Source organism: Dromiciops gliroides, chromosome 4, assembly GCF_019393635.1.
Source record: "Dromiciops gliroides isolate mDroGli1 chromosome 4, mDroGli1.pri, whole genome shotgun sequence".
In the NCBI taxonomy this organism is placed as follows: domain Eukaryota; kingdom Metazoa; phylum Chordata; class Mammalia; order Microbiotheria; family Microbiotheriidae; genus Dromiciops; species Dromiciops gliroides.
In genome coordinates this window covers 437,673,365-437,690,440 of record NC_057864.1, presented here as the reverse complement: position 1 = coordinate 437,690,440, position 17,076 = coordinate 437,673,365, and the positions used below count along the sequence as shown (strand labels likewise).

The 17,076-nt window shown below is 41.8% G+C and overlaps 1 protein-coding gene across 1 annotated transcript; it reads right to left on the bottom strand.

Moving 5' to 3' along the window:
* Nucleotides 1–1,715: 1,715 nt before the first annotated feature.
* Nucleotides 1,716–6,721, bottom strand: PROK1 (prokineticin 1). The gene is made up of 3 exons (XM_043964149.1): nt 6,573–6,721; nt 3,407–3,532; nt 1,716–1,974 (listed from the first exon to the last, which is right to left on the bottom strand). Exons 1-3 carry the CDS (start codon nt 6,642–6,644, stop codon nt 1,855–1,857), a joined length of 318 nt encoding a protein of 105 aa, XP_043820084.1. The 5' UTR covers nt 6,645–6,721; the 3' UTR covers nt 1,716–1,854.
* Nucleotides 6,722–17,076: the final 10,355 nt, after the last annotated feature.

The window sequence follows — 17,076 nt, the reverse complement described above, 5'->3', positions numbered from 1 at the left end:
TGTCTTCTTCTCATCTGAAGTGATTTTCATCCATGTTATCCCATGGATCCTCAATCAAGGATCCACTGAAGGTCCTAGAAGGTATTCATAAAACTCTTCTATTTGATGGGTCCCAGGGCTGTCTCTGAGCTGTCCATCCCGAGCTCCATGACCAGCTCAGTTCCTTTTCCAGCCAAATGCTTCCATTTATAAGGAAACTGGTGTTAAATCCTGGGCAGACAACCTGCTTCTGTATCAAGAGTCCGTGTCTATTGTAATAGATCAGCTGTTTCACTACAATCTACTCTAAGTCACTGCTCAGTGTGAATGCTCTCTCGTCGGCCTTGGCTAACAGGGACCCCAGCACTTGGTTCATCTTGGTGCTCTCGATCTCCCAAAGAAAAGGGGTGCTATGGGAGTCCTAAGGGCTACAACCCATGCGGGGAGCCACCGAGAGGTGCAAAATTCAGTAAATAATTTGTTGGCTAATTAATATATATTAATTGAATATTATGCAACTGACATTTTCTTAATATCACAGGGTCTGTTTCAGACTTTGTATCTTGGTAACTATATAAATATTTGTAAAAGAAGTAAGGTTTAATCAACATGTTTTGATGAGGCTGGTGAGTAACACAATGTTCTGGACTTTTGAAAAACAAAAAAGCATCCCGGAAAAGGGGGTGGGTTGGGCATTTGGGGCTGTGCAGTGGCCTGCCACGAGGTGGGGGGTGGGGGAATTGTGCAGTAGGCAGTGTTTATTGACCTCTCTCCTATCCCCTTTCAACATGCCTCTCCTTTTTCCACCATCTCTACTTTGAAAACCTCCTCCCCATTCGTGGTCACTTGGAATGAAACTGATAAAAACTTATTTTAGGGTAACTATTTAAAATGTTAACTACTCCCAAGGGTGGAGTAGTCCTTTTTCAGGGACTCCATTAATCCAAAAGAATAATAGTAAATACTAATAATAAAATCCCTGATATTAAGGGCAAGGAAACAGAAAATTCAAAAATCAGAATTTCCCAGCTGGAAAAGAATTTAGAATCATCCTGTTCAAATAAGGAAACAGACCTAGGAATGTACTTTCAACTCTTACCAATCTATGAAATGAAGTGATTTTTTCCAGGGTCATCTAATTAGTTATTAGAGAATGTGGGGGTGGGGAAGGGGTCCTCGGGTTCCCCCAAATCATATTTTGCAGAGGCAACATAAAATGTGGTTTAGTTTTAATTACATTAATAGCTGACTAGTAAGGTTGGACCCAAGTGTGTATCCTCAAACAAAGAATTTAGCATCCAGGGCCAAGTAAATGCCAACAGGGGAAAATCTGCCATGATTCTGAGACTCATACTCCCTAGAATGGGTTAGAAAGGATGGATATCTGGAGGCTATTGGCAGAAGGTTTCTATGCTATGAATAGGGAAAATTCAGATTGAGAATTCAGAGAAGGATATTCTTCTCATGTTGGAGAACTGAGCGAGAAAACACAAATCAACCCTGTTATCATTTACACACCTGGCAGTACAGTTGTTACCTCAGGGGCTCTCTACTAGGAGTCACAGGCCCCCAGGGAAAAAAGCAGAAGTGGCCCAACTGAATGGCACATCAGTACTTAATTTTCTGGTAAGGTGGCATCAGCATCCCTGCCCCCCCCCAAAAAAAAGGGGGCGGGGTTAGTCCACTAAGGACTTGGCAATAGTGACTCTGCATGACCCCCATGAAAAATCAAAAATTGTGTTCTCTATGGGGAGGAGGCTTTGGCTTTGACTGTGGGTGCTGTGGAGGGGAAAGAGGGAATTGTCCAAGAGCAGGAATGGGCCTGGATGTGTTTGAGAAGCAACAGAGGAGGGAACCCTTGGAATAAGCTGACTCCTAAAAGTCTATGTTCTTGAAGTCCATCGAACACCGGTATCTGCCATCTATGAACCTGGAGCACAGCAGGTTTGGCAGGCAGGGGCACGTGTGGTGTTGGCGTTTCCCAAAGAAAGGGACCTTAGGAGAGAACAGAACAAATGGGAGGGTTGGGACACAACCTTAGGGTCCAAGAGCACGAGACAATTCACCAAACATCTATTAAGTACAAACTATGTGCATGACAATTTTTCAGTCATCAAATCTGAGCTGTGAGGACTAATCCTAGAAAGTATTTAATCCCCACCCCACCCCCCAGTCCCCCTTTCCAAGACACCCTTCATCAGGAATGTCATTTTCATATTGTCTTAAGCCCAAAATAGTTGATCAGGTAAACATAAAGCAAGAAGAATCACAGCACACTTTCCAGATGAGACTCAAGGTTTCTTGATCCTTTCTAGCCTGTGAAGGAATGGCTTGGGACATTGTGCTATCTTTCTTCCTGGGCAGAGTCTTACAGGCCTAGCAGACAGAACTTCAGCCTTCTAGAAAGCCAGCTGGGGCTGGGAGCTGGCTTTGGAGAGAGCAGTCCTTGACCTGTTCTCAGCCCCCAGTGATATCTAGTGTTTTATTTCCAATGAATCCCAAAACCAAATGTGTAATTTGCAGAGAGTAGGAAGGAGGTTGGGGGCAAATGGTTCACACAGGCCTAGAGGAGAGGAATCTATTCAAATTTCACTGGGGGGGGGGGTTGGGGGGGATGTGCCTCTGGGGCATTGAGGGGTAAAGTAATCTGCATTGTGCCTTTTCCTGGGGAAGAGATGGTAGCAGTGAATGCCTCTGCTAGAGACTATATCTAGTGAGTAGAGTTGCAAATTATAGAATCTCTTTAGAGGGTGATTTGGCACTACCCAGTAAAAAGTACAGAAATAATCTTACCTAATAATTCAATTGTTGGGAATAAACTCTGAAAGTATTTATTGAAAGAGGAGGGAGGGGAGAGGAAAGGGCATCTGAGGCAGCATGATGTAGGAGAAAGGGTGCTGGGTTTGAATCTTAGCTCAGTGACCTTGGGGCCCAATTCTGTTTGCCTGGGTATCACATAAAAATACAAGTTTATTTGTGTTAAGAACCAGCTTGCTAATGTGGCCAGTAACCCCTCTGCCTAGAATCTCTACCTCTTGGTGTTGGTCAGGTGTTGGCAGCAGAGTGACTCCATGGCCCTCCCCTGCCCAGTGAAGGATTGTTTGGGGATGGGGAAATGGGTATGCACACAAGATGAGGGGACAGGGGGCAAGTAGTGGGGAATTCAGGCATGCTGAGAAATTCTCTCCTCCTCTCTGACTTTTCTTGGGGCTACTTTGTCCCTTTGCCTCAGAGAAATAAATGATTTCAACTAAACTGACCATGGGAACTCTTAAGGAGACTGACATCCAGGCATGTCACCCAATGACAGTCGCCTCTACCCTAGAGACCCCAGTGCAATCACATTGCCCCTATGGGTATATGAAAGGGTCAGGGAGAACGGGGGTGGCAGGTGTGTTGAAATAGGAATGCAGGGAGTACACTCTACCTTGTGGCTAACAGGGTGGCATTCGTCTCCTTCCTGCCCCAGCGGGGTACACATCCGGAGCCCTCGGAGCCACAGACTGATGGCGCAGCAGGTACCCGCTCCACACTGTAGATCTCTTTCACAGGCCTGGGGGTAGAGAAGAGGAGATGCAGCAACAGCAACATAGCCAATTAGCCAGACGGAGCAAGCAGCCCACAGAGCAATAAATGCCTGCACCAAAGTCTTCTTGAGCGGGGGAGGGGAGGTAGAGGGAGGACCCAAGGGCAGGGAATAAAGGTTGGCAAAGGAAAAGGGGCTGCTCAGCATCCCTTCTCCTTTGCTCTCAGAGCCTCTGGTCTGTGAACAAGGCAAGACATTCCCAGAGAACAGTTTGGCATGGGGTCTGTTGACTAGTGGAAGAGCTCTGATACCACTTCTTCAGCACCTCCGTGAGAGGCTAGCTCAGCTGTGAAGCAGCCCCTTTTAGTACACTTTTCTGATGGGAAGGGTCCAACAATGGCTCATTCTACTGGAAATGACCAATGACCCAGCTGCTTTGGAGAGGTCATCTAACACTAACTCTACCTCACCCTGATCATCTCTTTCCTCTACCATGCTCCCTCTTGCTTTCAGAGGTCTTGCTAAGTATATCTTGGGAGCCGCCCTGTGACTCCTACCTGGGGGACCTCCCAACTTTCTCACAGCCATTTGCCCAAAATACAAGGAGTGAGCTCACTCAGATTTGTTTTTTTTTTTTTATTGTGTCGTGTTAAAAACCAAACACAGGGGCAGCTAGGTGGTGCAGTGGATAGAGCACTGGCCTTGGATTCAGGAGAACCTGGGTTCAAATCCAGCCTCAGACACTTAACACTAGCTGTGTGACCCTGGGCAAGTCACTTAACCCCAATTGCCTCACCAAAAAATAAAATAAAATAAACACTTGTTTAAAAAAACAAACACAACACAACCTGTCTGAAAGCTGATTTTTTTTAAAGAACCTCATGAATTGCTCCTTGAAAATAATCTTGTGCTGAATTGGAAGAATTGTCCTGCTCACTCAGGTAGAGGAAGTAGGAAACAATTAGAACAGACAACATTTTTAGCTCCTTTCCCTTCCCTCTTCTCTTTACACCTGCTCACAAGGTTGCTATGAAGATCAAATGAGATAATGTATGTAAAATACCTTGCAAAGCTTAAAGCACTATGTAAATGCTAGCTATAATAAGCATTATTGTTTTGAATTTCCAGAGTTGTCTTACTCTGTCTCTGAATGATGGGTCAGGAGCCACTTAGAATTAAACATTCTCTCCCACCATTAGTCACCTGAAACATTCCACAAGAAGGTGGTCTTCACTTGTTTGTTCTCAGAAGAGAACTTAAGAAAGTCTGGTCTCCATTTAAATAGGATTTTTCTCTTCACAAGACATCATGGCTATGTCTATACACTGAATGTAAAGGAGAGAACTGAGACATATCCAGAGGATGCCAATGGCAGAAAACAATGATAAGGTTCTTTGAATGCTACTCCAGTCCTCTACTTACCCTCCCTAAATAGGCACAGCCTTTTAAAGGTGGTTGCAAAACAAACCAAATGCATTTAAATACTACAGTTAGATTGTTGAGGTGAAAGGAGGCTTCATTTCTGCTCTTCTCCCAGGATATCACTGTACAGTAAACGACTTTGCAAGACTGATTGTCACAACTATATGCCAGGATATGTGAAAAAGAAACAGGGACAGATAGAAAAGGCCAGTAGACTTGGGGATGAAGCTGAGAACTCCCTGCCTGTTTCTCCAATCTCTCTCAGGTGCTAATCGGTAAGTCCTTCCTTCCACCATATCTTCTTTCCTTGGTGCTTTTTTTTATCTCTTTGCCCTTTCTAAAAGATGACATCAAAAAACATGTATTAATGCCTTTTCCATCAAGAAAAGTCTTAACATTTTTTTTCTGCTCCACATCTGCCTATGTTAGTGACATGCTCCTTCAAATGTTTTAATAGCCATATAGAAAAAGCAATAACAAGAACTTTAGCATATACATTGAGCAGGAACATTAATTTTACTGCCTGTGTTTTCACAGAGGGCTATTACTGAACATGGCTTTTCTCTGCCTTCTACCCTACCAAGATTTAATGCTAAACAAGAGAATGAGAAGCTGAATAACTCTATCAGCTATAATTCTCTTTTTAAAGCCTTCATTTATGGTTTAGACTTCAAAAAGCATCAGCCTGATTTTTATATACTTTTATTTTTTTTAATTCAGTTATTTACAAATTGTCTTCTCTCTATGGGTATTATAACTAATCCACTTACAGGAACTGTTCAGAATTTCTCCATAGTTTTTCCATCCCTTCTGTAATGTGTTGAGATGCCAATAAAATTAATTTCCTTTTTGGACCTTTGTCTTTTATCTGGACAACCCTGAGGTTAAATATTCTTTTCTATTAAAAAAATACAGCTACATCAATAAATCTTGCTCACAAAATAATGGAATTTTCCCGTCAGGCTGTCTATAGAATGCCTGACCAACATTAACATGAAAACTAAGGCAGAACCTAGGATTCAGTATCATGGAAAATAAGATTCTTAACTGCTTTTTTTCCATTAGTATGTTTGTTTTTATGTTCAGTTCCTCCAATCTAAGTAGACTTGTGCAAGAAGAGAAAATACATTAATAGGAACTGAAAAAGACAAGATTTTCAGGATTTCATTTTCTTAATAAGAGGGAAAAGTCGGGGTTAAATTTACTTCCCACTTTAAGCAAACCCAGAATTCTATATAAAAAAACTATAAAAATTCTCTATAAAAATTTGAATTTGCAATTCAAATACATTTGGATAACATTCACTTTTAATAATGATCCTTCAATCTACAAAATGATTTTGTTAAATAGCAAACTTCTGCTGTGTTAATATTGAATTTACTCATGCCTTTCAGAAGGTTGTATATAGGATAATAAAGCATATCAGGATAACCAATTGAGCAATCTTCTGAAGTCCAAAAAGATTCTGTTGAATATTTCTGAAGTACTATCCAAATACCGAATTCCATTATTTCTTTAGTTTTCATGGGGCTTCATGAAACCAACAAAGCTAACCTCTTGGTACTTGGTACAGAATTTAGGTTCCTGACAGAACATCTCTGATCCTCCGAACCCTCATGGCCAAGAAAATGTTAGATAGACTTACCCCAGTGATCACCGCACATTCAGAAATAGTTACTAATAGGAGTATGAATGAGACTTGGATGGCGGTTTTCATGGTCACTTAGAAAGTCAGCAGAAATTGTGTCTTCCAGAGGATTTTATCTCTCCCTCTCCTCCAGACAACGAAGTCTGAAACCCCCAATCCCTCTCTTCTGCCACACTTTATAAGATCAGATCCAGTCCTGCCTGCATTTGTAGCATCTCCACTCTTTTAGTCTCCATCACTGAAGCTATTCAAATGATCTCAGAGCAAGCAGATGAGACCTGAATCCCTAATGACATCAAATAACCATCAAAACCAATAAAAATGAGTAAATTAAGGGCTTTGACAGTCACTCTAACTCATCCAAGAACTTGGTGACTGAGTCATTTAGGTATATTTCACTCCCATCTTATCTTTTTTTTTTTCCCTTGGAGTATCATTTCATTCAGCTTAGGGGAAAAGAAGGGTAGACTGTTTGAATGAAGCAATATCACAATGATTTTATTTATCCATTCCTGAACTGAGTCACACAACATAACTTTTTTTCCTCCCCTAACTTCATTAAATGGCTATTTTTTTGAGCACTTAGCAGTTGCTATGAAGGCTGTAATAGAAATATAAAGTAGTAGGATTCTGACCCTCAAGAAGCTTTGAGTCTCTTTGGGAAGACAAATGACACACACAGGACAAAAATCGCAATATAAGATTTGATGTAATTAATAAAACAGACTTCAGGAGTTAGGAGCCCTGGCTTGGAGTTTGGGCTCTATCACTTATTATCTATGTGACCCTGGGCAAATCACTTTATCTGTCTGACCCTCATTTTACCCTTCTGCTATGACAGCGGGGTCATGGAGAGTTGGGCACGACTGAAACGACTCATCAACAATATGATCATTTGAACAAGATCACCTGTGGTTGTTACATGGTGAGGAGGCAGGTGGAGGCCATATTGAAATGTTGTTTCTATGTGAAAGATACTCTTGTAAGTAGGTGTTCCTAACTTTGGGACTGTCTCTTCATGAACAACTAACTGTATTATGGGCATTTTCTGAAAGTAATGGTTATTCTCTAGGTGTTATGTAGAATTTGGGTAGCAGACATGATGGAGGGCTGTCCCAAAAGTCTTGGTTCTGTTTCAAGCTATTAGAAACTGAAAACAGCACTGAAACTTTTGGGACACCACATAGTAGAGTCAGCACACTAGGCAAACAGTGAGAGTGAGTTTAAGACCCAGTTCTGCCACTATTACCTGACCTTTTAGACAAGGCACTTAAAAAAGCATCTACATTGTGTGTAGTGGAAATCCCTGGAACTGGAGTCAGAGGCTCTAGGTCTTAATCCAAGATCTATTATTTAGGAGTTATGTGGCCTTAAAGAAGTTAATTCACCTCTCAGGGTCTCGGTTTCCCCATCTGTAATTAACCAGTAGGAAGAGTATAGTGACGGGAGCAGGGAAGCCTGTGGAAGATCTCTAGCACACTTTGCCACCAAAGAGATACACCTACAAAACAAATTTTATTTGTTTTTTGGGGTTTTTGTCTTGTTTTGTTTTAGTGAGGCAATTGGGGTTAAGTGACCCAGGGTCTCACAGCTAGTAAGTACAAAACGAATTTTAAAGGAGACATAAGCCTGGGAAGTAAGAGGTACCACCCTTACCGCCCCTGCCCCCTCTGCAGGTGGATGGTCAAGTGTTGCATCCGGGCCTGGATGGCCATCCAGCAATAATGTTGTAGAAGAGACCACGCTAGAGGGAAGAAGGACCAGATGAATACAAGGTCCCTTCAGTGTTTGTGAGCTTGAGTCCAATCCTTTGGGCCCTAGCTATAGATCACTTCCTCTCTCCTACTGCAGGGGATCTTAACTTGGGATCTCTGAACCTGCTTTTTAAAAATGACTGCATTTGGGCAGCTAGGTGGCGCAGTGGATAAAGCACCAGCCCTGGATTCAGGAGGACCTGAGTTCAAATCCGGCCTCAGACACTTAACACTAGCTGTGTGACCCTGGGCAAGTCACTTAACCCTCATTGCCCTAAAAACAAAAAAAATGACTGCATTTCAGCAGAACTGGTTTCCTTTGTAGTCTTACGGGTTATATTTTATGCATCTAAAGACATCACTCTGAGGAGCAGCACATAGGTCTCCCCAGACCTGTCACCTCCATGGCACACAAAGGTTAAGCCCTGGAGCAAGAGAAGCCTTTTCCTTTGTCACAGATCCCCGCTCCCTCATAGCCCCCTTCTTGGTACAGGGTCCTCATTGAAGTCATGAGGTTTTATCCAAACAGAAAGAGAGGTCAGCGTGTTCCTGCTGCTGCTCTCCCTGTTTCCAAGAATTTACTGGACATTCCTCTCTATTATAGATTTCTTCTCATCAGAAAAGGACCCTCAACATGGCAGAAGCCTATCTGGTTAATGAGTCTGTTTGCTTCCCCTGTAAATAGGGGAAAGTGGCTTCCTCTATGGAAGCTCAGCAGGGCCTTTTCAATGGCAACTAGAGCAAACGAGTCCAGCACTTTGATGAAGGTCGGGAGTGAGCTCTCAGACACTCAGCCTGGCCATGCTGCTCCTGGACTAATTACTCCTAGCCAGGAAAATGAGCAGTGTGCCCATGAGATGGCCAGGGGAATGAGGAGATAAAAGCCACAGCCTGTACAGACGGAAATCCGACACCTAGCCAGGCTAAGGCCTCCTCCCCAGAGGAATGCCAACCCAGCAGCAGTGTTCATCCTTCTTCCCCATTATCCCTCTTCCTGCATGCCATGTTCCAGGCAGGCCACATTATTAGCTGTTCTTGATCTCATCCCAAACTCCTCTGCCTCTGGTCACTGTGGACCAATCAGTCTATTAACAAGTATCACACACCTACCATCTGTCAGGTGTGCTCTTGTACTTGGAATCCATCAGTCTATAAATATTTATTAAGCACCTATTGTGCGCCAGGAACTGTGTTTGATAAAATATGGAGATAATATGTGAAAGAAGCTAATCTGGCCTATTATAATAGGATAATTTGTGTAGCTCTTCATGGTATATGTGTGTGTGTCTATATATATATATAGAGAGAGAGAGAGAGAGAGACATACACACATACATAAACACATATATGTATATATAGATACAGACATGTATGTATGTATGTACACATATACATATACATACATATACATCTATCTCATTTGATTTTCATGTCAACCCTTCAAGATCAGTGGAGCAAATTTTATTATCCTTCTATTACAGATAAGGAAACTGAAGCTCAGAAATTAAGTGACCTGCCAAGGTCACAGTATCAGAGGTTGGATTTGAATCCAGCTCCCTTGACTATAAAGTCAATGTTCTTTGTATTGCACCACCATTCCAGATGTTGTTGACCTTCCTCTGCATTGCAGCAACCTCTCTGCAGGCTTCCCTTCCTTGACAATCCAGTTCACATGCCATTTCTTCCCTGGAAGAAGGGGAAGCTAGAAGTGATTTCTCTTTTGAGAACTCTCACATAGCTCTGGTTAAAACCCCTCTATATGTTTTTCCCACTTTGTAGTTTATATTAAATGTGAAACATGGCTCACTCATCCCCCTCCCCTCGCCGTTTAGATTATAAACTTCACAAGGACAAAGGGCAGGGCCACGTCCTCCATCCCAGAATTTCCGAGTTGGAAGAGATCTCAGAGAACATTTAGTGCAGCCTTGGCAAGAAGTCCATGCTCTTCCAATGGCTGACAAGTGGTTATCCAGACTCTTGAAGACCTCTAAAGAAGGGGAACCCACTACCTCCAAGGTGTTGCCTTCATTTGTTAGGACATTTTTCCTTACACAAAGTTTAATTAAAGTCTGCCTTGGGGGGCAGGTAGGTGGCACAGTGGTTAAAGCACTGGCCCTGCATTCAGGAGGACCTCAGTTCAAAACCGGCCTCAGACACTTGACACTTACTAGCTGTGTGACCCTGGGCAAGTCACTTAACCCTCACTGACCTGAAAAAAAAGTCTGCCTTGTTATGGCTTCTACTTATTGCTCCTGATTCTGTCTTCTGGGGCCTGGTCTAATCTTTCTCATCCTAATTCTTCTGTATGACAGCACTCATAGATTTAAAGACAGTTATGCACTCTCTACCTAGTCTTCTCAAGACTAAACATTATCAATTCTTTCAAATTATCCTTAAATGACATGATCTCTATTCCACTTTTGAATGTCTTGAAATGTCATCATCATAGCTAACATTTGTATAGAGTTAATTTTTTTAAGAAGACCTATTTTTTTGTTTGTTTTGGTGTTTTTTGTTTTTTGTTTGTTTGTTTGTTTGTTTTTTGCAGGGCAAGGAGGGTTATGTGTCTTGCCCAGGGTCACACAGCTAGTAAGTGTCAAGTGTCTGAGGCCAGATTTGAACTCAGGTCCTCCCGAATCCAGGGCTGGTACTTTATCCACTGTACCACCTAGCTGCCCCCTGTTTAGAGTTTTTAAAGTCTGCAAGGCATTATGGTTTTTACCATATTTTATTCTCACAATAACCCTGTACGGTTTTATAGATGAAGAAACAGACACAGATTAAATGATTTGCTCAGGGTCACACAGCTATGAGTGTCTGAGGTAAAATTTGAATTCCGGTCTTCCTGATGCTTAAGTCTCCCCCATCCTTTACCCTTCTCATTGAATTAAGTTCTTTTTCTCATCATTCCATCTTCATGAAGGAGTGACCCTTTTGTTTCTTCCGTCCTTCTCTTGACTCCAAACTTAGCTTTCAAAAATTTTTTTTGCTATCCTTAGCATTTATTAGGCAACCTCAGCTCATTTCAGGCTTTGGTACTTCAACACTGTGGTTACAGGACTGTTACTGCTCTTCAGATCCCTGTTGTGTACCACTGTGTCTTACAGATAGTTATAATTAACTTAATAATTAATTATTGGTTGAGATCAAGTAATTGGGCATAAAACCTGTTCAAAACCAGTGCAGGGGCAGCTAGGTGGCGCAGTGGATAGAGCACCGGCCCTGGAGTCAGGAGTACCTGAGTTCAAATCCGGCCTCAGACACTTAACACTTACTAGCTGTGTGACCCTGGGCAAGTCACTTAACCCCAATTGCCTCACTAAAAAAAAAAAAAAAACAGTGCAAACCTTATCTAGAATCAGCTGCAACATTTAGACCAGAAGGAGCTTCTTTCCTAGCATATGCATAGACTTCCCTTAGTGCATGTCATGCGTTAATCAGCAAAACAGTCTGGTGGGGAAAAAACATGGAAAGAAACAAGAAGCCAAGCAAGAGAACCGATCCCTATGAACCACATGTTGACTTAGGAAACCACAAATTAACGTTATCTATGTTTTATTGTATTTTTATTTATTCTATTAAATATTTCCAAAGGGCTACACCTGGGAGTATTTTGACACTTTTGGTGTAGTATATGAATACTATGTATGTTATGCCCTCAGCAACTCATTGTTATATAAGATTTAAGAGCACTGGATAGTAATAGGCAGTTTTCAGAGGAAGAAATCCAAGCTATCAATAGCCATTAGAAAAAATACTCGGGGCAGCTAGGTGGCGCAGTGGATAAAGCACTGGCCCTGGATTCAGGAGTACCTGAGTTCAAATCCAGCCTCAGACACTTGACACTTACTAGCTATGTGACCCTGGGCAAGTCACTTAACCCCAATTGCCTTACCAAAAAAAAAAGAAAAAATACTCAAAATCACTAATAATTAGAGAAATGCAAATTAAAACAACTCTAAGGTACCATCTAACACTCATCAGATTGGCAAAGTTAACAAAATGTCAAGTGGGACTGTGGAAAAACAGGTACATTAATGCAGTGTTGGTGCAGCTATGAACTGACTCAGCCATTCTGGAAGGCAATTTTAAACTATGCCCCTAAGGCTATTAAATTGTGCATACCCTTTGACCCAGCAATAGTACTACAGGCATAACTTAGATATATTACAGTTTCAGTTCTAGATTAATTGGATATATTGATATATATTGCAGGTTCAGTTCTAGACTACTGCAATAAAGTGAATCAACTGAATTTTTTGGTTTCCTAGTACAAAGTTACTATATTATAGTCTATTCAACATGCAATAGGATTGTATCTTTTAAAAGTAGATAACTTAATTTTTAAATATTGCTAAAACTCACTAGCTGTGTGACCTTGGGCAAGTCACTTAACCCTCATTGCCCTGCAAATATATATATATATATATATATTGCTAAAAAATGCTGCCCATCATCTGAGCCTTCAGTGGGTCATAATCTTTTTGCTGGTGGAGGATCTTGCCTCGATATTGATGGCTGCTGACTGATTAGGTGGTTGCTGAAGGTTGAGATAGTTATGTCAATTTCGTCAAATGAGAAAATAATGGAGTTTGCTGCAATGAATGGCTTTTCCTTTCTCTTGAACACTTAGAGGACATTGTAGGGTTATTAACTGGCCAAATTTCAATATTCTTGTCCCTCAGGAAATAGGTGGGAGGCCCAAGGAGAGGGAGAGAGATGGGGAACAGCTAGTGGGTAAAGCAATCAGGAAACATAACATTTATCTATTAAGTTCACTACTGTCTGATATGGGCACTGTTTGTGGCACCTCCAAACAGTTACAAGTCACATCAAAGATCACAGATCACCATAACAGATATAGTAATGTAAAAGTTTGAAATATTGTAAGAATTACCAAAATGTGACACCAAGACACAATGTGAACACATGCTATTGGAAAAATGGCACCGATAGACAGAGGGTTGTCACAAACCTTCAATTTGTTTTAAAAAAAAACCCACAATTTATTAAAAAGCACAATAAAGCAAAGTGCAATAAAAAAGGTATGCCTATACTAGGCCTTACCTCAAAGAGATCAAACAGGAATAGGACCCATATGTACAAAAGTATTTATAGCAGTTCTTTTTGTGGTAGAAAAGAACTGGATACTGAGGGGGAAGCCTATCAATTGATGCATTGCTAACTATGTTATAACTATGTTATCTATAAATGTGATGGAATACTATTATGCTGTAATACATGAAGGGTGAATGATTTCAGAGAAACCTGAGAAGATGTGAACTGATACAAAGCGAAGTGAGCAGAACCAGAGCAATGAATGCAATAATATAAAGATGACAGTTTTGAAAGATATAGGAATGCTGATTTGAGAATGTAAGAAAACACAAAGAGAAGCACAGATAGACAGCAGAGTAGGGCTGCTGGGGAGTAAGCCCTCAGCTCAGAGACCCAAACAGATGTACCTGACAGTTTGTCCCTCCGGACGGAGGTCGTTTCTTAATGGTCTCAGAAGGGAACTACAGAAGTGAAAAGAACCAACTATGGCTTCTGTAGGATAATCACTTCTCTTATCTCTCTCTGTCCTTCTTAAGAGTCTTTACCACCACCACCACCAAACTCTCACCATAGGTGCATGGGGGAAAAAAGTGTGGCCCCTTTCCCCCCTCCTTCCTTGGCCTGATCTTGAATTAGTTTCTTCTCTTCTCAAACTGGAAAGAAGTACAAATCCAGGGGCAGGGGTGGGTGGTGGGCAGCCAGCCCTTTGCCAGGGGTTGTTCCATAAGGAAAATGAGGAAAAAGCCACAATGGGTTCAGAGTCATCTGCTCCAACCACAACACAAAGGCTTCCTGCTTTGTGGCAACGGTTCCTGGAACTGGCAAGGTGGGAATGCGGCTGCTCAGCACTTGTATCTCAGTGGATAGAAGTTGAGAATCATTTCTTTTTTGGTGTGTGGGAGGATGGGAGGATACACAAAAAGACCAAGTTCAAGAAATGTATATTTCAGTCTTTGCCTCCAAAACCCCAAATGGGGTCACCAAGAACTGGACACAACTGAAAAACAAGTGAACAACCACAAATAAACTGGCTGGGAATCAAACAATCAACATCGTAGTGTACCTGGGACAACAAGTCCTCAGGAGGACAGAGCGAGAAACTTATAAGGGCTTAACCATATTAGATAAAATCCCATCAAGTCTAGAACAAAATTCTCATGGGGAATAACAGGACTTTTTGTACTTTTCATAGATGACTATCAAGACCAGAACAAAGTCCTGGATTTAGCAGGACTTTGTATCTCATCAGCAGAATAACAAAGGCCTTTCAGTAGGTCAATAAAAGACACGGACAGGGCTGGAGCCTGCCTTCTGTACTGGCATTAGTTATGGGTAGTGTAGGGGTGATCTGGAGCTGAACTCTTCACAATTTTTGTTCTGTAATTAAGTACCCATTACCCTTTAATTCCCCTTTCTATTATTGACACAATTGACCCCAAAAGAGAACTTAACAACTCATAGAGACTAACTAAAAACAGTAGGACTCAGGAATTTAGACAACTTTGAAAGATTTTCAGAACTTTGGCCAGTGCAATAACAAGCCTGTTTTCTCTCAAAGTTCTAGCAATATAATCCTTATCAATGAAAATTTACTGGAGCAGCTAAGTGGTGCAGTGGATAAAGCATCAGCCCTGGATTCAGGAGAACCTGAGTTCAAATCCAGCCTCAGATACTTAACACTTACCAGCTGTGTGACCCTGGGCAAGTCACTTAACCCCCATTGCCCCACAAAAAAAAAAAGAAAATTTATTGGTAAGTTCCATTTATCCTAGTGGGGCATTCTTAAAGATCCTGGGCTTATTATAAAAGAATATTTTAGAGTGCTTTGGGATCCCAAGGTGTTATATAAACTTGGAGAAAGGAGATGATTCTCAATACTTTGAGTTTGTGGCAAACATTTTCTCCCTAGATAAAGTAAACTCTGAGACCAAGAAGACAGATATGTGGGGTTTCTACTTTGCCTCCAACAGAATGAACAACAGTGATTCTATTTTAAAAAGGGCCTCCACCATCTTAGATATATCCAGCCAATAGAAGGAAGTCTAAGAAGACTAACCACAGAAAAACGCATTTTTCATAGGACAAATCTTTAGCAATTCCTGTGATTCCAATGCTTGCTTAATTTCCCCATTTCTTTTCTGTCAGTGAATGCCCCTGACTGACTGTGTTCTCTAAGCAAACCTAAAAATCTGTAAAATGCCAATCTCTACCCTGAGAAGACAGAGCTTCTACCAGGCAATAGTCTTCCTTAGTGCACTAATAAGTTTCTTTGCATTTCAGTTTGGGTATTCCCTTTTTGATCCCTAGTCTTGCAAACATGAAAGTGGGTGAGATTCTCCCTGGCTGTCAAGGAACCAAAATTCCCACACCATAATGGTGGGTATAGAGTTGGGAGTTGCCAAGTGGAAAAGGAAGCAAGTTTTCCCTTAGCTCCCAGAATGTGAGAGTTTGTCTTAATACAGATTCAGGGAGGTTCATAAGACCAAAACCCAATATAAGTAAATGTGGGACTCCCAAGAAGACAGTAAAGTAATCCGGCTTTATTGAAGGGAGATGAAAAATCAAGGGCAGTCAAGAAGGATGCAGACAGGTCTGCTGAGAACCCAGGTAGAATTGGGCACCTTGATGGGGACTTATTCTGGTGCATCTTTATAGGGTTCTTACTTGGGTTTAGCAGGTGGGAATCTACTGGGGAAATGGAGCCAGGACCCTGTACCTAGAGACTGGTACTGAGTCTTGAGGCAGCTAGGTGGCACAGTGGATAGAGCACCGGCCCTGGATTCAAGAGGACCTGAGTTCAAATCCGACCTCAGACACTTAACAATTACTAGCTGTGTGACCCTAGGCAAGTCACTTAACCCCAATTGCCTCACCAAAAGAGAGAGAGAGAGAGAGAGAGAGAGAGAGAGAGAGAGAGAGAGAGAGAGAGAGAGAGACTGGTACTGAGTCTTGCTAGTAGGGGAAGAAAAAAATTTCTGGAGAATTGGTGGTTAGTTAATATTCAGATACCCTGCCAGTGGGAAATGGGTTTTGGGCCATTACTTTTACTGTGACAGGGTGACTGAGCTTCCCCTGGCCTTCTTCATTTAGTGGGTTGAGAGACTATTCCTTACAGAGCTGAAATTGTGAGTGGAGGTGAAGATTAGAAATAGGATGGAATGAGACCTTCCCCCCACCCCCCCCCCCACCTACCTTAAAGGAGCCTAAAGACCAAGGAATGAGTCAGTGGGTCCCAAGGAAATTCACGAGCTTGTCTCTGATGGATAGTCCCTTTCTGGCACCCCACTGAAAGTTATTTCCATCAATAACATTTTAATTTTGTGATCTGACAAGCCAAGACACATTAGCTGTCTGCTAGGTGTTCAATCCTCATGGACTGGAACACTTAATTTGTAACTGAAACTTGAGCCATTTGTAACATTAGCACCTTCTTTCTTTATTTCCCCACTTCCTTCTAAAGAAACATTTTATCCACAACTTGGATCATCATCAACCTCTACAATATCCCATTTTGATGTATCTTCATGATGTGTAGGTGACCCTGGGTTCTCTAAGGCTGTGCCAGAGGAATCTAAATTCTGACAGGTCCTGACACGCTAGAAAAGCTTTGAGTGTGGTCTGGGCTACACACCAAATCAGCTTCCCTAGGCCCATCCTGGTAAATGTGTAGAGGGACCAATCCCCAAGAG